Source organism: Diplotaxodon limnothrissa, linkage group LG11 (assembly GCF_057381915.1).
Source record: "Diplotaxodon limnothrissa isolate DT_005_m linkage group LG11, D_limnothrissa_male_GT1.1, whole genome shotgun sequence".
Classification (NCBI taxonomy): domain Eukaryota; kingdom Metazoa; phylum Chordata; class Actinopteri; order Cichliformes; family Cichlidae; genus Diplotaxodon; species Diplotaxodon limnothrissa.
The window spans coordinates 35,355,573-35,377,831 of NC_140606.1; the positions used below are offsets into that span (position 1 = coordinate 35,355,573).

The following is a 22,259-nucleotide window of genomic DNA, read 5'->3' on the forward strand; positions in this document are numbered from 1 at the left end:
GTTTTGCATATCACATCTCCAATTAGGTGAGACTAAGCTCTGGCTTCCATTGTGATATCACTAAGGTGTAACTGCATCATGTACATTTTTACACACTAGCAAGAAAAAAGGAAGATGAGTCCCACCTTATAAGATAAGATAAGATAAGATAACCTTTATTAGTCCCACACATGGGAAATTTGTTTTGTCACAGCAGGAAGTGGACAGTGCAAAAGTTATGAGGCAAAAATTAGAATACAATAAGAATAAATACATTACACAGCTGTACAGAATAGAATAAAATAATATACTATATACAGTAGAATAAAATAGAATAAAAATATACAATAAGATAAAAATAGAATACGAATGCTATATACAACTGAGTAAAAATACAACGATGCCAGAAAAGATTATTGCACTTAGTATTATTGCACATGTGTGGATGTGTGTGTTTGTTCAGTTAAAGTCTTTGTTGTGGAGTCTGACAGCAGTGGGGAGGAAAGACCTGCGAAATCTCTCCGTCCCACACCGTGGGTGCCGCAGTCTCCCACTGAAGGAGCTGCTCAGTGCTGTCACAGTCTGCTGCATGGGGTGGGAGACGTTGTCCAACAGGGATGACAGCTTAGCCGCCATTCTCCTGTCACTCACCACCTCCACTGGGTCCAGAGGGCATCCTAGAACAGAGCTGGCCCTTCGGATCACCCTGTTCAGTCTCTTCCTGTCCCCAGCAGAGATGCTGCCGCCCCAGCAGACCACACCATAAAAGATAGCAGAAGCCACCACAGAGTCATAGAAGGTCTTCAGGAGTGGGCCCTCCACCCCAAACGACCTGAGTCTCCGCAGCAGGTACAGCCTGCTCTGCCCTTTCCTGTAGAGGGCGTCTGAGTTATGAGTCCAGTCCAGTCTGTTGTTCAGATGAACACCAAGGTACCTGTAGCTGTCCACAGCCTCAATGTCCATACCCTGGATGTTCAGTGGTTGCAGTGGAGAATGCTTGTGCCTGCGGAAGTCTACCACCAGCTCCTTGGTTTTACTGGCGTTGATCTGGAGGTAGTTCAGCTGGCACCAGTCCACAAAGTCTTGAGTCAGTCCTCTGTACTCCTTGTCGTCCCCATCAGTGATGAGGCCGACTATTGCAGAGTCATCAGAGAACTTCTGCAGGAAGCACTGGGTGGAATTGTGGGAGAAGTCTGCAGTGTAGATGGTGAAGAGGAACGGAGCCAGAACCGTTCCCTGTGGGGCCCCCGTACTGCAGACGACCCTGTCCGACACACAGCCCTGAGTCCTCACATACTGTGGTCGGTCGGTGAGGTAGTCCAAAATCCAGGTATTCCACTAACACAGGCAGCAAAGCTATAAGTAGCAGCAGAAAGCGAATTAAAAGCAAACAATGTTCATTCACAAAGCTCGCCTCAGCCTGGGAACAGTCGTGTTTGTTAGTGTTGGAAAGCCCTGCCTAACTCTTTTACACATTGACATCAGGTGTAAAAGCAGGACCCATGAGTCAGATGTCAGATGCGCCAACCTTTTTCTCTTTTCCCAGCTTCCAAATGAGCTTGGCTCATCTGTGTAGTCTAACACAAACAAGTGGAAGGTTAATTTGCCTGAGGCAGTGTAAAGTAAGTTGTTGACATTGTGGTGTAAAATGAATCTTGGGTTGAGAACAGATTTTTTGAGAACCGTTTTTCATTTTTGGTGTAACAGTCTGTTGCCACTTCCCCTATGAGGGGCTGCTGACAAAAAGCCTACAACAGACAAATCTACAACATTTTATGACAGTAACAAAAAAAAAAACAGAAAACACCAAAAAACATGGAAAGCAGCAATCACATGTTAAATTTTACCCCAGCCCTCAGCCTGTAGGGTGCACTGATGATTTCGTTTGAACCACACCAGAAATGCAAGGCAAAGTTTGAAAAGCTAGACACTTTGTTTGACAGGACTTACTGTTGTTTAGAAGAGATTTCTCATCACCTAACAGGGCCTTTTATGCTGCTGCTAAAGTAGAACTTCAACCAAACTGAATGTTACACGGAGTTTGACTACATGTTGTTTATGTATATTTTGGTCTGTGTGTGATGACAGTTCTTTTGGACACCTGTGTATGTGTGTATGCATGTGTGTGCCTTACAGTAGCACACCTGGACTGCAGAAAAAAGGCTGTAAAAATGATACATATGAGTGTTTGTAGGTTAGGCTGTAGTAAACGGAGCAGAGCCTGTTCTCAGGTCCACAGGGTCAGATACTCCAGTTTTATTTAAGCTGCTGGCATCTCAGAAATAAACACAGGGTGTCTGGTGTCGGTGCTGTGCAATCGTAAGATCAAGCTTTCTCACAGCTGTCATATGGACACTCGGTCGGATCCCCTCTGTGGCACATTTAAGCCAGACTGTATGTGAAAGATGGGTGTAGCCTCTGGGTGTGAAAAGTGGAGCCAAGAAGAACCTTAAAGTTCTTTTCTTTCTAATGGCACCAAGAGGTGACTCCTCGGGTTGTACAAACACTTTCAGTTGTAGAGAAGTCTTTGAGAAAATGACCCTCAGCTCCCTTGATGTGTGACCTCAGTAAATGCTTTCCGTATGAGTTTATGGGCTCAGTCAAAACAGGATTTCATTAACTTTAAGTTAATATAGATATATTAATTGAGCATTCCTTTCAGTGCTCGGGGTTAATACTCTTTTTGTGACTGTCTGTGAAAAGCGCTTAATAAATAATCTTTACATACTTAATGGGCACATTTTAACCTAAACCACAAGCTTCTATTAAACCTTACATCAACACAACTGATCCGAAGTATAAAATCAACCAAATCTGAAAAAGTTCTTAACTAACCCCCTCAAAATTTAAATTATCAGCATTAACATCAACATTACCATGGTTATTTTGTCACTTAAGAAATCAAAACTAGATGATGAATCTGATATCAAAGTGCAGATAAAAGGGAGGCATTTCATATAACTTGTTTTGACTGTCCACCTACCACCATGATGATATGACTCTTGAAAGCTTACCCAAAAGGCAATTTTTGAAGTTTTCTCAACTGAATCATCATAAAATAGATACAACAGTCAAATTATTGATGCTTGTTTCTGTTGTTCTACATCACAGACTTTAAATTGGTGGAGGTTTGAAACTGATACTGATATTCAAAGTAGCAGGAGTAGCAGTAGCAGTAAAACTATTTGGTTGTGGTTTTCAGCAGGCCTTTAATGCACTTTTTCAGTCCTTTGTGTATGTAATAAGTTAACAGGGTTCAAAAACAGTGGAAATATAGGGTTAAAAAGTCCAATTTCAACCCCTGACCTCAAAGGGACTTTTACTTGAAATATTGTCATGGTCTGCCTCCAAAAGGAGCCTTAGTTTTCCACTTTTAGTTTTCCGCTCTGCAGCTTAGTACAAGATCCATAGAGGCTGGGGTCTATCACACCAGGCAAGACCCCAGGTGCAGGCTGTGTAAAGATGCCCCAGAGACAATCCAGCACATAACAGCAGGGTGCAAGATGCTAGCAGGCAAGGCATACATGGAACGCCATAACCAAGTGGCCGGCATAGTGTACAGGAACATCTGTGCCGAGTATAATCTGGAAGTCCCGAGGTCAAAATGGGAGATGCCCCCAAGGGTGGTGGAGAATGACCGAGCTAAGATCCTGTGGGACTTCCAGATACAGACGGACAAAATGGTGGTGGCTAACCAACCGGACATAGTGGTGGTAGACGAACAGAAGAAGACGGCCGTAGTGATCGATGTAGCGGTTCCGAATGACAGCAACATCTGAAAGAAGGAACACGAGAAGCTGGAGAAATACCAAGGGCTCAGAGAAGAGCTCGAGAGGATGTGGAGGGTGAAGGTGACGGTGGTCCGCGTGGTAATCGGAGCACTAGGTGCGGTGACTCCCAAGCTAGGCGAGTGGCTCCAGCAGATCCCGGGAACAACATCGGAGAGCTCTGTCCAGAAGAGCGCAGTCCTGGGAACAGCTAAGATACTGCGCAGGACCCTCAAGCTCCCAGGCCTCTGGTAGAGGACCCGAGCTTGAAGGATAAACCGCCCGCAGGAGCATGCTGGGTGGTTTTTTTTATATATATATATATCTCATCTGGCCTTGGAAGGACCCCTCAGGACCAACTGTAGATTTTTGGTTCCCTGCAACTACAGCCATTTCTCTAAAATGAATTTCAGTTCTAAGGTGCTCTGCAGAGGTACCGCTGCAATGCAAAGTCCGGTGAGAGATCTAAAAATACCAGCAGTGCTGGAAGTGGTCCAACAATACACAAGGAGACGACCTTGAAGGGAACAAACTTAAATCCGGCAGGTTTTCTATTGTATAGGTGGAGACCTGGAACTTTCTGATTGCACCTTCTATATGTCACAGTGAGTCTTTTTTTATATTTGACTGTGGGTAGAGTAATCTATAGATTATTTTGTTCCTGTGTTTCATTTCTAGAGACCCTGTGTGGGTTTTTTTTTGTGTGTGTGGAGAGTAAAGAGGAAAGCAGCAGAGCAGCAGCCTCATATTATCTCCTGTTGAGTCTGATTACAACCAGCCAGAGAGAGAGAGAGAAGGGGAGAAGAAGAAGAAGACAAATCATGAAAAAAGTAATCGAGAGAGTGACTAAGTGAAAGGAAAACAAGAGAGAAGTGAGAGAAATGCAACAGAATGACTTTCTAGGAATGAGTGTGTAGGTATTTGAGAGAAAACAAAAGAGGAAAAAGAGGAGAGCGAGAAAGACAAACAATAATCAGTCTGGCTACTCAATGCACATAAGTAACTGTGATACTGTTGCCTCACGGCAGTGATTTCTTTAACATAACAAAAATAAACAGCCTGCAATTAAAGCAGGTGATTAGAGAAACCTGAATAACAGGAAATACAGTGGTGGGAAAAAGTCTTTGTCTCTTCCTGCTTTCCTGTGTTCTTATATGTTTGAGGAGCAGCACAGTGGTTATCACTGTTGCCTTACAGCAACATTGTCCTGAGTTCAATCCCACCATCAGGCTAGGGTCTTTCTGTGTGAGTTTGCATGTTCCCCCAGTGTTTATGTGGGTTCTCTCTGGGTACTTTGGCTTTCTCCCACTTGGAAATTAAATATCTGTGAATGAGAATGAGAATGGTCTACGACAGCTGGGATGGGCTCCAGTGCCTCCTCACAACCCTGAAAAGAATACATGGAACAGAATGGATGGATAGATTCATATGTTTGGCACGCTTAAATGTTTCAAATCATCAAACAAATTTAAATATTAAACAAAGATAACACAAGTAAACACCAAATGCAGTTTCTAAATGATTAGGAAAATCCAAACCTTCATGTCTCTGTTTGAAAAAGTGATTGTCTCCTAAACCCACGTTTGGTTGGGTAACCCTTGATTGCAGCAATGACTGCAATCAAGCATTTGCGATAACTGGCAATGCGTCTTTAACACCACTGTGGAGGAATTCTGGCCCTCATTATCTTGGCAGAATAGTTGTAATTTAGGGTTTTTGAGTGTGATCCACCTGTTTAAGGTCATGCCACAGCATCTCAATTGGATTCTGGTTAGGACTTTGACTAGGTCACTCCAAAGTATTCATTTTGTTTTTCCTAAGTCATTCAAAGGTGGACTTGCTGGTGTGTTTTGGATCATTGTCCTGCTGCAGAACCCAAGTGTGCTTCAGCTTGAGGTCACAAATGGATGGCCAGACATTCTCTTTCAAGATGTTTTGGTAGACAGCAGAATTTGTGGTTCCATTGACCACGGCAAGTCTTTCAAGTGATGAGGCAGCAAAACAGCCCCAGACCATCACACCATCATATTATACTGGTAGTATGATGTTCCAAAATGTTGTGTTACTTTTACGCCAGATATAACAGGAATCAAACCTTCTGGAAAGTTAAACTTTTGTCTTGTCAACAGGATATTTTCCACATGTTTTTTTGGCAAATGTGAGACGACCCTTTAGGTTGCTTTTGGTCAGTAGTGGTTTTCTCCTTAAACTCTCCCATTGATGTCATTTTGATGCAATTTTGGCCCAGTCTCTTTCTTTTTGTTGAATCATGAACTCTGACCTTACGTGAACCATGTGAAGTCTGCGGTTCTTTAATGTTGCTCTAGGTTCTTTTGTGACCTCCTGGTAAGCCACTGATGTGCTCTTTGGGTACTTTTGGTAGGTCGGTCACTCCTGGGAAGCTTCAATACTGTTAGATGTTACAGGGAGTGGAGAATTATTAGGCAAGTTGTATTTTTGAGGAATAATTTTATTATTGAACAACAACCATGTTCTCAATGAACCCAAAAAACTCATTAATATCAAAGATGAATGTTTTTGGAAGTAGTTTTTAGTTTGTTTTTAGTTTTAGCTATTTTAGGGGGATATCTGTGTGTGCAGGTGACTATTACTGTGCATAATTATTAGGCAACTTAACAAAAAACAAATATATACCCATTTCAATTATTTATTTTTACCAGTGAAACCAATATAACATCTCCACATTCACAAATATACATTTCTGACATTCAAAAACAAAACAAAAACAAATCAGCGACCAATATAGCCACCTTTCTTTGCAAGGACACTCAAAAGCCTGCCATCCATGGATTCTGTCAGTGTTTTGATCTGTTCACCATCAACATTGCGTGCAGCAGCAACCACAGCCTCCCAGACACTGTTCAGAGAGGTGTACTGTTTTCCCTCCTTGTAAATCTCACATTTGATGATGGACCACAGGCTCTCAATGGGGTTCAGATCAGGTGAACAAGGTGGCCATGTCATTAGTTTTTCTTCTTTTATACCCTTTCTTGCCAGCCACGCTGTGGAGTACTTGGACGCGTGTGATGGAGCATTGTCCTGCATGAAAATCATGTTTTTCTTGAAGGATGCAGACTTCTTCCTGTACCACTGCTTGAAGAAGGTGTCTTCCAGAAACTGGCAGTAGGACTGGGAGTTGAGCTTGACTCCATCCTCAACCCGAAAAGGCCCCACAAGCTCATCTTTGATGATACCAGCCCAAACCAGTACTCCACCTCCACCTTGCTGGCGTCTGAGTCGGACTGGAGCTCTCTGCCCTTTACCAATCCAGCCACGGGCCCATCCATCTGGCCCATCAAGACTCACTCTCATTTCATCAGTCCATAAAACCTTAGAAAAACCAGTCTTGAGATATTTCTTGGCCCAGTCTTGACGTTTCAGCTTGTGTGTCTTGTTCAGTGGTGGTCGTCTTTCAGCCTTTCTTACCTTGGCCATGTCTCTGAGTATTGCACACCTTGTGCTTTTGGGCACTCCAGTGATGTTGCAGCTCTGAAATATGGCCAAACTGGTGGCAAGTGGCATCTTGGCAGCTGCACGCTTCACTTTTCTCAGTTCATGGGCAGTTATTTTGCGCCTTGGTTTTTCCACACGCTTCTTGCGACCCTGTTGACTATTTTGAATGAAACGCTTGATTGTTCGATGATCACGCTTCAGAAGCTTTGCAATTTTGAGACTGCTGCATCCCTCTGCAAGATATCTCACTATTTTTGACTTTTCTGAGCCTGTCAAGTCCTTCTTTTGACCCATTTTGCCAAAGGAAAGGAAGTTGCCTAATAATTATGCACACCTGATATAGGGTGTTGATGTCATTAGACCACACCCCTTCTCATTACAGAGATGCACATCACCTAATATGCTTAATTGGTAGTAGACTTTCGAGCCTATACAGCTTGGAGTAAGACAACATGCATGAAGAGGATGATGTGGACAAAATACTAATTTGCCTAATAATTCTGCACTCCCTGTAGTTAATGTCATAGATGTTTATTTCTCCAGTGTTTCTTTGGCTCATGGCATGATGTTGGTTGTAGTTAAGTGATTTCTTGATTCAACAGGTCTGCCAGTAATCACAAAAAAATGTGGTAAATAACAGTTAATTCATGATTTAGCAAGAGGGGCGATTACCAGGTATGTTTGGATAACCTTTATCCCTTAAACACCGAAATCATCATTTAAAAATTCCATTGTACATTTACTCAGATTATCTTTGTCTAATATTTGTTTGACGATCATAAACACCTAAGTGTGACATATATGCAGAATACTAGGAAGTCAGGAAATCAGACTTTTGGGACTTCAGAGTGGAGACATCATTAGAAGCAAGGCAAAATGTTTCAAAATCATATATGCTCCATGTGAATAATAATGCTGAAATAGATACAAAGTGAAGTCTTTGAATCTTAGCTGTTTGTAAAATTGAAAACTGAAAGCACTACTTTTGAGCTTTCTGTACCATTAGTCCAAATCATCCAAAAAAAGAAAACAATAGATCTAAGGATATGGAAAAAATCTAATTACTGACCTGCTGCATGCATGTGTGTTTTTAACTAATGGCCTGTCTACCTACGTTACTGCAACGCCTCATATCCTTTTTAAATGAAAATTCAAACTTAAAATAAACACAGCACATGGGAGGTGCTGAGAATCCTAACAGTTACAAAAATACAAACTCTCCAGGTGGTAGCTAATCTTCCTTGGAACTTGGAGAGAAAAAAACAAGAAGTGAAAAAAAGCGCAGTGCACTCAGCTTGTGATTAAAATAAATTAGCCACCCATGGCAGCAATGAGCACTGCTGAGCCAGTCAGTGTGAGAGAAAGAAATCCCTTCCCACTGTCTTTGATTTGATAAGGTCTGACGTTAATGGAAGTCAGAATAAATAATGTTTTTTGCTGCTTTACATCAGCCAAACATTTTTATCCTGGTAATCCTGCATTAATTCATTCTTTCACTCGCGGGTCAAAACAAACAAGCTGTAAACATAGCATCAACATGTTATCACCTTATTAAGTTGCCATGGTAAACATGTTAGCACACAATGGCCTATTTAACATTAGACAGATATGAGGCAACTAAAACCCAGAGAAAAATCTCTGGATATTTAAAATGGTAAATGGCCTGTATTTGTATAGTGCTTTTCTAGTCCCTGAGGACCCCAAAGCACTTTACACAACCTGTCATCCACCCATTCACACACTGGTGATGGCAAGCTACATTGTAGCCACAGCCACCCTGGGGCGCACTGACAGAGGCGAGGCTGCCGGACACTGGCGCCACCGGGCCCTCTGACCACCACCAGTAGGCAACGGGTGAAGCGTCTTGCCCAAGGACACAACGACCGAGACCGTCCAAGCCGGGGCTCAAACCGGCAACCTTCCGATTACAAGGCGAACTCCCAACTCTTGAACCACAATTGCCCCCACCAGCAAATTTTGTTGTTGTTGTTATTTTACAAAATTTCCAAAAAGTCTGGTACATTTTAACTCTTGAGTGCTGATATGTGTGTGCTTTTAGATCATGTGTCAACCTCAATGACTGGGCAATAAAGTTTAAAACAACTCTTGCCATTGAGTTTGGCTCCAAAAATGAATCCTTCTTGATAGATGTCAATATTATAATTATCGACTTTACAGCAGAAAAACAAAATGTTGTTACTGGTACAAAAGCTGTTTTATTTCAATAGCAAGATTTTATCTTGCTATTGAACTGTTCTGGGTATGTTTATTTTATACCTCACCTCTTTAAACTGCATAAAGAATTAAAGTTTGCATTGTTAGGTGTTTGGCTGCTTTGAGTGGAAGCTAACCCTAATACTGGCTGTAGCAGTTAGCTGCCTGCTAAACTTAACCCTGGAGAACCCATGGGGTCAAATTTGACCCCATGGTTTCCCTAGAAAACCAATGGGGTCGGCTCTGACCCCATTGGTTCTCCGGGGTTAAGCACAGCTAACCTGGATCTGCGAACTGGACTCTCGATCCAGGAGTTTTTTTTGTTTGTTGTGTGTGTTGGTGCCTTTTGAAGCAATTTTAATAATTAATATTATGTCCTGCTGTGCTCTTAACAGCTTGCCCAAGATGGCTGTGCATCAGTCTTGGTGAGTCACATAAAAGCATTTCATTTGCATGTTGCTTATTACTAATTAGCAGATGTCTGTCTTTGTGGCATGCACCCACCCACACAGTTTATGGATGCAGCTTGCTAATGAAGGCTATTAATGTTATCTGATAACTTAGCACTCCATCTTCCCATTAAATGTAATGACTTATGACTCCAAAAACAATGAAATAGTGTTAAAATCAAATCAGCACTTCAATAGGTCACCATGGTTTCATGATTAATAGATTAAAAAACAAAGTAGGAAACTACCACATCTTTATAGAGTTGCAGAAATGAGTCCTAAAACTTGGATATTAATTAGTATTTTTTTCAGTTGTCTGTTGAACATAAGCTTTATATGTCTTCATGTTATGTTCGATATCATAATGCACAAGTAACTACTTCTTGCATCGCTCTATATAAAGTATTGACATTGTTGTAGTGACTGGTGTGAGTCCATGCACATGCCATCGTGCAGCAGGTGCAGTGTGTATGACGTTTCATGCACACCTGCACTCTCATTTAGAGAAAGTGTTTTTTTAACTTACATGATTGTACTTACACATCAAGAATTATAAAATTACTTTATCTTTATTCTAGAAAAAAAATGTAAGTGGGCGCTCCGTCCAGGACACTATGGAAAATCCCACTGGCTGTGATATTGGTATCTTAAAATGGTTTATATACTGAATGTTTTGTGGTTGTTTTTACACAATTTGTATTCATGTATATGTTGGTATCTTTCAAAATACAGAAAAGAGTTTGCACTTGGCTCGTCTTGCTCTGCTGTGGAGTTAATTTGTTCACCAGCAGGGCAAAGAAACCAAAGATAATAAGAAAAAGATGGGAAAAAAGCCAAAACATGAGCTAAACGATACTAAAATGTTCTGCAGAGCTTTAATTCTGCCTTGACTGAAATATTTCCCATGCATTTTACTGTTGTTTACATGACAAAAAAATACTGTTGGTCTAATGAAATTTGACTGCCACAATTTAGTTCATATCGCAAAGTTTGTTCTTAATGCTTGAGTGCCTGAAACGCTTCCATGAAATGCTTATCGAGAAGTTTGATGCCTGACATTTTTGTCTGCTTCCGTGTTGCTAAATCTCCTTCATAACCTGATTTCTCCCAAGTTTTTCGTATGCATGCAAATGTGCGGTGTAAGAAAAAGATGTTGATAAAAGACAAAATGTGAAGAAAAGCAACAAGAAAGGGAAAGAAAACAAAAAACAAGGGGCAAAGACATTAAAAGAGGTGGAAACACTGAGAGAGATATGAAGAGAAAGACAAAAGAGAAAGATGGGAAAAGTCAGAGTAAAGTAAAAGTAAATGGAGCGAGCTGGAGATGGAAGCATGGAAAGGAGAATACGATCAAATAAAGCAGTGACAGCGGGGGAAACCAGAAGTGAGAAAGCGCAGGAGAGGGAGAGGCTTGGTTGACACATAAAACAAAGATGAGACAACTACAGAGAGCGAAAGAGGCATTTGTGGAGAAGAAGCTGTTGCTGGAAAATGCAGATACACACCTCGGAGAGAGAAAAGAAAGAAGAGCAGGGATTTAGCTCGTGGAGGGGCCAGAGAGGAGAAGGAGGAGGAAGATAAGAGGAGGAGGGAAGGGAAGCGCTAAAGAGGAGGGGAGGGGACGAAAGAGGCAAGGGAGGACCAGTACGAGGAGAGAGGGAGAGAGAGGCAGATACGGAGGTCCACAGACAGCAGCGGCGTGCAGAGTGCAGCATGCAGACTGGCCACTGACGCTGCTGTTGGATTGAACACACATGCGGACACACACACACCCCTGAGGAGTGTATGAGACATGCCCAGGCTGCTGTCCATGGACACACACACACTGGCAGGGCACCAGAGAGGAAATACAGCAAACCCCCGAGCCTGAGGAGCTATGGAGAGCAGCATGTTCTTTGGTGAGTGTCTATATTTATGTGTGGTTGTGGAGTGTTTACACAGAGCACCTCCTCATCGTGTGTGAGAATCAGTGCAAAGTCCTTCCTTTAAAAGCATGGGAGTAAAAGCACAGGTTTCCTTTGCAGGAAAAGAGCGTGAAGTTACAAACCTAAGAGACCTCTTTTTGTCTGCGTGTGTGTTTTCGCTGCTTTATCACAGTCAAATGCAGAGTGAAAGTGCACATTTTCTCCTCTCCAAAATGTAAATATGTTACAACCTGCCTGTTACTTGTTCTGGAAACTAAAAAAAGGCGGCTAGGGGAGCTGCTCGCTGGAAGCGTGAAGTTGCTCACGGAGAGCTCCTAAAAATGTTGAATGAACCTGCTCATCAGGTAAACGCCTTCCTAAAGCTCATGTATGAGTTTATTGGACTCAATCCTGGGTGGCTGAGAATCCAAGCTTTGGATTTCATTGTGGATGTTTAACCAGCTGACACTCTGGAGGAATCTAAATAAGACTGGAGTCTCCTGGCTTGGGCGCAACTTGATATTCAGTGTAGGTTAGTTAAAGAAATTGACGAAAGGCCCCTTCCATTAGTTTTTATGGAGAAGACTGAAGGAGGCTTTAGAAGACTTAATGCGCGAGCGACTTCAAGTCAAGTGCTCTTCTCACGGCTGGCTTACAGTCACATCGGAGGAATAATTACACAGGGATCCGGAGTTCTTGTTACGGCCGAGAGGGCCCGGCTGTGGACTCAAATGCAGACACAGAGGGAGGCAAACGGGCGTGAACACAGTGCTTTATTTACAAGTGTCTAGTGAAATTACACAACAGGAGACTATGAATGCTATGAATTATGAAATGCTATGAACTGTGAACTGTGAGGCCAAACTGTGAACATGAAACTGAGTGCTATGGCTAGGTGCTGGATTTCACGGATGGAAAAAAGGGGCAGCGGCTTGGATGGAGGTACGCAGTCACTATAATGAGAAGAGACAAGTAGTCAGTGGCAGTCCAGTGAATCACAGCTGCAGGATTAGGCTATGGAGGTTAGGGCTTACGCGTTGCAGGTTTAAAGTGTCATGCGAGGAAGGGGTGTCCAGGGGGTTCCGGGTGAGGAGTGTCCAGAGAGGATCCAGAATATGCGTGGAGTGAGGGACTTGGCAGGGAGGCAGGCAGGTGTAGTCCGATGGTGGAGAGGAAGAAACCAGATGACAGAACCAGCGTCCAGGCGGAGATGAGAGTAGTTCGGGAAACGTGACTGCCAGGTGGGTCCTATGACAAAGAAAAACACGGTGAGGGAAAAGCAGTAGTTGAGGGTTCTCACAAGGGGTTCGCAGCCTAGCACTGACATGGGTTAGCAGAAGATCTGGCAGAGGTCTGTTGTGAATGCTGGTCTTATATGCAGGTGACTTGATTGGAACCAGGTGTGGAAGCTGATTGGAGTCTCTGCCTGAAGGTAGAACCCAGCGGAGTGGAAAAACCCCGTGCTCACCCGGACCATGACAGTTCTAAGGGGGCGATTTGTTAAATGAAATACTTTTCTCTATTCAAGGGATTAAAGCGATCTGAAGTTACAGACCGTGGCTTGTAAGCATCAGAAGGATTTTCTCTTGTTATGCCATACACAGAGGAGGAGGAGGAGGGAGGGAGGGAGGAAAGGAGAGCTGGAAGCTTATAAATGAATAAGCTGTCAGGTGTAGAGACAGCTTGAGCTCTTTGAGATCCACAGTCGATGTCGGTCAGGTGTGAAACTGCTGGATAGCGAAGAAAAAATAAAGGTAGTGCAGGTCGGGCTGGATGAGTGGGTTTCAAGTTTGGGCCCGTTTAACCCAAAATCATAAGAAGTGAAAGTGAAAACGCCAAGAAGAACTCAGAGGTTTCGTCAGAAGGTCACGCTTGTTTTCTTTTCATTCTCATCAGGTGGAATACTAAGAGGCACCTCATCGCCACTGCTCAGTGTAAAACAAATGAAAGGGTAAAGGTCACTGCATACTGGGTGTGCATCGGTTTAGCATTTATGAACGCAATCCTGAGTGCACTGTATGGAGAAAATGGATGGTATCTCTTAAAAGATTAATAATGCTGTTTGTACTCTCGCTCTGCATTGCTGCAGTTTTAACTGGAGCTTGTTTTCCATTGAGGTGATTAATATCAAGTGACTTATGCTGACCTCTTCGAAACAAGATTCCAGTAGTGTAGGAATAAAAATAAACAGAGCAGAAACAAATGCTAATCTCTCATACATCACAATCAGTAAATGAACTCTGAGTGGGGTAATAGGTGCTGAGTGTGGGCTGCAATCATACAAGCTATTAGCGCTGTTGAGTCAGAGGCCCAGAAGATATCTAGCCGGTGTGTTTGCCACTGTGGTCGGCGTTTAGCCTCACATAAACATCTTTTTGGTTAACCTCAGATTACAGAGTGCATGGGAAGTGATTGTTGGAGCCAATTCATAGACAGCTGTGTTTATCAGTGGGCTAAACTCATGACAACTACAGTATGCTAATCTGAAGGGACTAGAGGTAGCATGTGTTATGTAGCTGGAAGCCAGATTTATGCCACACGCCGCTGAGATTTATGAAATTTCAAGAGTAGAGAGTTTATCCTGTAAAGGTTAATTGGAAAATGGGTGAACGTGTAGCTTTCAAAAAGTAAGAATGTTCTAAATCTACCCTTTGTACTCACTTTGTTCATTTTAATGGGGGTGAAATGAGTTTATGCTGCGTGCTTGAAGGGTATTGCTGCTCTCACAGCATGTTAAGGGTCGCAGAATACAATCAGGAAACTCCGCAAAAACACAAAAGTGTTAATCACATCTGGAACGTCATCAGCATATGAATGAGTTTTTAGGGGAATTCAGATTTATCTAATAATTGGATTTATATTTGCTGAGAGAACTAGATGGCCGCGCGAGAGCAAGCTTGTTATTTTGAGACTCTCTGGCAGCGCTGGCTCTTGGTCTCTCTGGGCAGATCTTATCGGAGGAACTGCCAGGTTCAGGACAGTAAGAGGAGGCAGAAGGTGGAGGAGAGCGAGCACGAGATGATTCATTATTAATGCCAGTCGGCGTCCTCCAGACATCATTTTTACTCTCTCCCTCTCTCGACATAGTGCCGCAGGAGTAAAAAAAGCTTGAGCCCCAGATCCTTCAGGAAGGGCAATGCAGAGGACAGTCAGAGTCTGAAGCACAGTACGATACAGTAACCACACAAACACACACATCTCGTTCAATGAGCTGCTCTTAACATCTCATACTGTGTGTGCAGCAACACGGTCTCAAAAGGAATGGATAAGCAAAGGCCGGTGGGTGAAAACTTGAATCTATTCCGATCTTGTTTCCAGAAGTCAGATCTCATCTCAGCTCTACATCCTTATGCTTGTGGGCCAAGCGGGCAAAAAAGCTTCTTCAAAAGCCCGAGGTTGAATGCGTATCAGCTCGATTGTGCCTAATTTGATTCATTGGAATTATGTTTTAATAAAATAAGCCCTAAAGCATGCCTTCAGCTGACATTAAAATGTTATCAAGTTGCATTATGCTGATGTGTTTGCATGTCCTGCAGACACAGAGCATCATTAGCATTGGATTGCTCTCATGATGTGGGGAAAAAATGACAGCTGTGCTAATATTTTTCTTTTAGCTCAGCTTTGGGCACCGCCTACTCTTCAGCGAAATCTTTGGGTTTTTTAATTGTTATGTTCCCGTACAAATTGCTGACTTTGTCTGCTTGGATTTTGGCACTGGGCAGCATCGAGTGTGTTTATCACGGCCTTCTGTGGTGAACAGAACTGTCTGTTGTGGCTGGAAATGATTTGATGAGACCCAGTGAATCCAAACAGTAAAGCATTGGGCAAAAACAATGAACACTTTGTTGAGCTCGAGGAAGCAGGGTCAAGTGCCAAATCTCTATGAGATTATCACTCTACAGTAAGTGATACTTATCCATTTACATACAGTTAATTTAAAATACAAATTAGAAAAGAGCGTAGTTCTTGGATTCAGTTTTTCTGGAAAAAAATCCAAGTCCAATGGCTGTACTGTGATTTCAGCTGCATTCACATGTAAAATGATCTCTCATGCATAAGATAAGATAGCCGTTATTTGTCCCATAGACCAGAATAAATAAATAATAAAGCATAGGAATAAAAAAAATCTCAGTAATAAGCAGGAGCTGCTGTAACAGGCTGCCACTCCCCCGGCGCCAGATGTTGAAGCAACACTGAGAGAGCAAGAAGTGGCAAAGGATGAACAGCGGCTAAATCTAGTGATAGAGATACTAAATTAACAACAATCAAGTGAACTGAAGCGTGACGGTCACTGCTGAGAGCGAGAGCGATGTCAGGTGGACAAGCTGAGAAAGCTAAACGTTTCCATTTTAATATCGCAAAATCAAAAATCCAGCGCACCAATAGTTGGGTACAAATAAAGAAAGTAGTATTGGTCTAATTAAAGCAAAATTGCACAGAAACACTGTAAATGAAGCCTATTATCAGATCTTTGCTGAGACTTCATTTAAGCAACGATTGCATCTTATTTCATATTTTATTTGATTGATTTCATTGGTTTCACATTTTGCAGAGGGAGACAGTAAGCTCTCTTTGCAGTTTTCTGTGTGGCATCAAGTACAAATTTGCGGTTACATTTCATAAACAAACATTTTGCAACCTCAACAACTCATAAATCTTACATTTAGCTCTCGCATACTTGGTGCCATTGCCTGCACGAGAAGCTCACAGAGAGGTCTTCATTCAGCTCCAGCACTTTCCGCACTATGTAAACAGATCAGTACCAGAGAGATTGTTTGGAGGCCACTGTCCTGACACATAACCAGGCTTCTTGTTCCAGTGAGCTTTACTGTTCCATTTGTTTGGCTTTTGCTTGTTTACTTTAGTTGTGATGATTTCAGCAGATACTCCTGAAAGGAAAATAGACGACTAGGCCCGGCAAAGTTCGTCATTTCTGACTTGCAGGTTTTTCAGTATTCAATATAATGTGACCCGATGACCTTTCAGAGTGGCTCCGGAGAGAGCCTTGATGCAAAGTAGATGACACCGTCACCTGGATTTACTCAGTCACTAAGTCAGGCACACAGAAGTTCTCTGACATGTATGAAACATGTATCCCATTTGTGCTTTTACAGCCTCCTGTACCTGACCTTTTCTGTCACTGTGTTAAAGTATCATGAAAGGAGTATGGTGCTCAGTAGCTGGGGTCAAAGTTTACTTTCCTTGTTGCCTTTTATGGTGACCTTTTGCTGGTGGTTGTTGCATTACCTTTTACCTTTTTACACCTCAGGCTTAGGAAATTATGGAAGACCTTAATTCTTTACTCTCAGAGCTCTTTAGATTATTAGCCATACAATATGTGTGGAATTAAGGCTGGAAACCAATCCAATGCTGTGGACCAGATAAAAAGTTTATTTAATTTATTGGCATGAATTTTTGCACAAAAAAACCCAGGGAATTTGTCCAGTGACCTTGGTGATCCTGTTACTGTTCATATTGCACCAGAGTGAGAAATATCTCAGAATAATTGCATCAGTTCCTGTAAAATTTACAGATATTCGACAGCGGGACAAGTACTCATGTCTGATTCTCTAAAATCACCATACACACACGCTAAAGACGTTTTACATTTACATGTAAAGTGAGCTCTCTGAGAGCAGCAGGAGGTCTCTACTTTTTATGTCTCCCTCTGTGCACCGCTGCTCTCTGTCACTCGCTCCACCCCATGAGCACATCAGACGGGGAGAGAGCGAGAGCGCATCGTTACTGTGCCCGTAGAGCATGATGATGTGCAGCTTTAAAGCTGTTGCTAGGCCTTGTTTGAAAAGACGTGATCTGCCAAAGGTGTATGAAAAAGTGACGAAATCTTGTGACAAAGTTGCTAAAACAACAACAAACAGGTGAAGTGAAGTGTGATTATTACTGATGTGAACCAGATGGATGTCAGGTGAAGAAGCTGAGAGAGTTTATATTTCCAAAATATCTGAATCCCAGATTTGGAAACGGAATCCTACACAATAAGTGAAAGTCCAGAAAAATGAATACTTGCCTATATGTTAGCATGCTAAAGGGAAATTGTGAATCTTACACAAATTAAATTAAATGGTTTGGACCCTGATGTCAGTATTTAGCTGAAAGCACTGCAATGTTAAGTTATAGACTAGCCATGGATGGACCCGTATTGTTCCTCATTTCCAGCAGGCAGTGACCCCAGTAGTTATGAAGAGGGTCTATGATGTAAGAATCAGTATATTCTTTTAGGTGACTGAATATCAAATGCCCTTGATTTTATAGTCAAACCCCTCACTCGTGTTTTCAAATAACAACAAGCTGACACCCAAAAAGTGCCTTTAAATGCCTTTAGATGTCTTTACTACTTCTACTAACAATAATAATTCAGTTTTATTAATATAGTTCCAAAACTAGTGCTGTCAGCGTTAACCTCGTTAAAATGACATTAACGCCATAACTGCATTAACGCGGCAAATCTCAGTTAGCGAGTTACCGCGGCTCGCTCCGTGCGTGAGGCTGCACAGCGTCAACATGTTAGCGCGGTTAGCTTGGCCCAGAATACCCATTACCTCAAGACTTTTTATCTGTAAGGTAAACACCCCACAGTAATACAGAGAAAATTCCAGCTACCCCCTATATCCGAGCACTTGGCGACAGTGGGAAGGAAAAACTCCCTTTTAACAGGAAGAAAAGGGGCAGCCATTTGTCACGACCCATTGGGGATGATGAGATGGCCGCCCCTCCGTGAGCCTGGTTCTACTGGAGGTTTCTTCCTGTTAAAAGGGAGTTTTTCCTTCCCACTGTCGCCAAGTGCTTGTCAGAGGTGGGACCAAGTCATTGTTTTGCAAGTCTCAAGTAAGTCTCAAGTCTTTATCTTCAAGTCTCAAGTCAAGTCTCAAGTAATGTCAGGCAAGTCAGAGTCGAGTCTCAAGTCACTGGTGTAAAAGTCCAAGTAAAGTCACAAGTCTGAAATTTTGAATTTCAAGTCCTTTCGAGTCTTTAAAAAAAAACGAAAAAAAGCATGTTGCAGTTATATGCTAAATGTAAATATTAGACCATGTAATTTTAAATCTGTGTTTTTCTCAACACATGACAAAATAGTGAACTTAGAAAATATACACAAATTGTGAAATTGCACCTCTTTAAAATGCAGCTCAATTAAACCTAGCTCCAAGAATAATTTTCACCGACAGTTCTGAGATAAGCTGCATGTTATTCTTGGATGCGGTTGTAGGACCGGCTTTAAAATCGCATGACAAAAATATCATACACATTTAAAAAAACTGCATCACCAACGTAGCCTGGACAACATTTGCTAGTTAGATGAAGTCAGCTATCTCATCGTAGCATATTTATATGCATATTTATAATTATACGCTTCTTGGAGTGAGCGCATACACTCATGAAGTTTAGTAACTTCCGGTCACTGCAACAAGCCCAGGTACAGTTTACCGACGGATGGGTGCAGGACCTTGAAATGCACCGTGTAGAAAGTAAAGACCATCGTACGTATCATAAGTTTACCAGTCTCACAAATCGTCTTCATAAATACACATTCCTTAACCGTTTATTAATAGGACCTTTGAGCTCAATGGTAATTAATTAGCAGTGGAAATAATTTCTGGTAGCATCACAGAAATGTAGCAGTGACAATAATACTGTATGCTGTAATCGCACTGGGCAATTAGTGATACAAAACAACTGTTTTATCCTGTGAATAAAAGTATATGTTTTTGTCAATGTACCATAATAACAGAAGCGAAACGCAATATTGTGTCAGGACAATTCACTATTTATGCACAATAAACAAAGGAGCATAGCGCGACAATTTCTGTTCAGCGCCAGACTTGCTTGTAACCTATATCACTAATTATGTTATGAAAATGACGTATTAACTACTACAAAACACTGACCTTTGTGTAAATGCTTGGAGCAGACTAACCTGTGAGCTGGAGTGTTCTGGGACGTTATCCGGTTGTTCAGTCTGACGTCACTAGCCGTGTCTGGGTCTAAACTCCGCTGCAGGTCCATATATCAAACGATCACTATGGCATTACTGAGAGTTGAAAAACTGTCTAAAGTCTTTCATCTTTAATAAAATGATCAGCGTTCTGCTCTACCAGGTGTAACAATTGAGTTTAACATCCAGGCATCCATGAAAACGGAATTTATGACATTTAACGGAGTTAGAAGTTAGCAGGGAGTTAGCTCGCTAGCTTCTATCTAAATACAATATAGCATGTCCTGACTGCGGGGTTTTGGAAACAAATTAAAACGTACAGCTCTGCTATCACTTCCAGCATAAATGAAGACAGAAAACTAAACAGCAGCGACGTTTGTAGGGTTACTGAAGTTGGGCTAGCTGGTATATAATGATGTGCTACGTGACCGCTAGCGACACAGCTATGTTAGCATAATATAAACAAGCTAACTTTTTTCCCACTCGATAAAAGTTAACGTGAGTGTTCTCGGTGGTCAGAAACAAATGTAATCGCATGGCAGGATGCTGTAAAAGGACCAAACTTCAGCCAGGAGAACAACTGAGATAATCCATCCACAATACGAGGTTAGTCATTCATGTACTGCTGCATGGGCTGGGCTGTAGTTACATCCTAAGGTTTTAAAAACTGAGCTTAAATAAATGATTAGCGGTAATAAAAGCCGAGGGAGGTCAACAGGGATCACTGACTGTTTTAGGAGCTTTTTGAGATCAAATAGAAGAAAATACATAAAATTAAACATGTTAACAACACAAAAGCCATATTAAACGCAGACTACTTTAGACCCGGAAGTAGGATTCGTCGCGTCATCACTGAACAACCGGATATTTGGTCTTTGAATGACTGCAATCCAGGCCATCCGTCGCCTCTTTGTTACTTCGGAAACATGGCTTGAACAATTTGTCTTCAACGACGTAATCCGATAACAACCGATCTCTTTACCCGTCGGCTTCCCGTGGCTGTCATGCGACCGGCTATTGCAGTTAATAATACAACAGCTTCTTGACATTTTTGTGTTTCTTTTTATCGCTGTGTAACTGATTTTAATTGAAAGCCTGCATGCGCTAGTACCGCTTGCCACGAGTTCCCAGAATCCTTTGCGGTTCTACCCGTGAATGACGTCACATTTTCAATCTCTATATAATATGCATGTTAAATTTTATATTTGGGGTAAAATATCAAGTCTTTTCAAGTAAACCGGTTCAAGTCCAATTCAAGTCCCAAGTCATTGGTGTAAAAGTCCAAGTCAAGTCACAAGTCTTACAACATTTTTTCAAGTCAAGTCTAAAGTCATAAAATTAATGACTCGAGTCTGACTCGAGTCCAAGTCATGTGACTCGAGTCCACACCTCTGGTGCTTGTTCACAGAGAGTTGTTTAATTGTCGGGGTTTCTCTCTTTTACTTTTTTTTTTACTCTTTACAATTTAAAAAGTATTGAGGAGACTGTTGTGATTTATAAAAATAAAACTGAATTGAATTGAACTGAATCTGGTCAACCAGTTGAGGCTGAGGAGAGGGGTAATAATGATAATAAAAACCAGTAGAATACTAGAGGTTGTTGGCAAAAAATAAAACAGAATTTAAGAAAACTAAAGAGACTGAAAAATACTGCATGAAAAATAAATATTGTTTTTATTGTGAGGCATGTGAATAGTGTGGATTAAAGATGCTTTATTTATAAGCAACAGATTCTATCTCGAATGGTGGAAAGAAAGCTAAGTACAGTTACTCACCTTTGAAAGTATTTCGCTTTTATCCATTTCAGTCATTTTTTTCCCCTTCAACATTTAAGGTCGAGTAATAGAAGGCAGTGCCACTGATTTAATTTCACAATAGTGCATAAAGCTACAGTTCAAAATATTAAAGCTGTTACTCTTAATTAAGTACTAATAATTCAAAAATCTTGAGCTATAAAACACTCTAAAAGTGACCACTTACGAAAGGCTTGTAATGGAGATGTTTTATGTGTCTCGAAATAAAATTGCTATTTTTTTCCCACTAGTAACTGTGTCAATAAAATAACACAACTTTATTGCGATTTCCTGTTCAGTGATGGAACAAATCAGTTACTTGTATATAAAAAATCTCAGACTTCAACAATGGTGGGAAGTCAGATTTCATATCCTATCACTCAGCAAACCAAATGTGACCCTATCAAAAAAATGCAGTTTGTCACTCCTCATCTCACTGCAGACTAATCTGACACATCATTCCCGGTGTCTTTGAGCGGGCTGTTTTGACTGTGCGCGTCGAGCTGATGAATGGCGGATTTTGGCTGAGAGAGAGGTGAAGCGAGCCTGCAGGCTGACGTCAGGCCGGCATGTTGAGAGATGGCACAGTTGAATGATCCCTACAGAAGGACATGCTTTGTTAAAGTTGGGACTAGGACGTGCCTCCACATGAGAGACAGCATGTGCTCTTTTTTCCAACAGATGGCAGCGCTCCGGCAACTGGAGGGAAAAGACAGAAGACAGAATGGG

At 41.8% G+C, this 22,259-nt stretch overlaps 1 protein-coding gene across 1 annotated transcript in view; it reads left to right on the forward strand.

Moving 5' to 3' along the window:
* Window positions 1-11,638: 11,638 nt before the first annotated feature.
* The window catches only part of znf385d (zinc finger protein 385D), a 95,534-nt gene continuing 84,913 nt past the window's right edge, over window positions 11,639-22,259 (forward strand). The window contains exon 1 of the mRNA XM_085365904.1: window positions 11,639-11,781. Within this exon, the coding sequence (XP_085222030.1) occupies window positions 11,760-11,781 (22 nt within the window). The 5' untranslated portion in view covers window positions 11,639-11,759. The remainder of the gene's footprint in view (window positions 11,782-22,259) is intronic.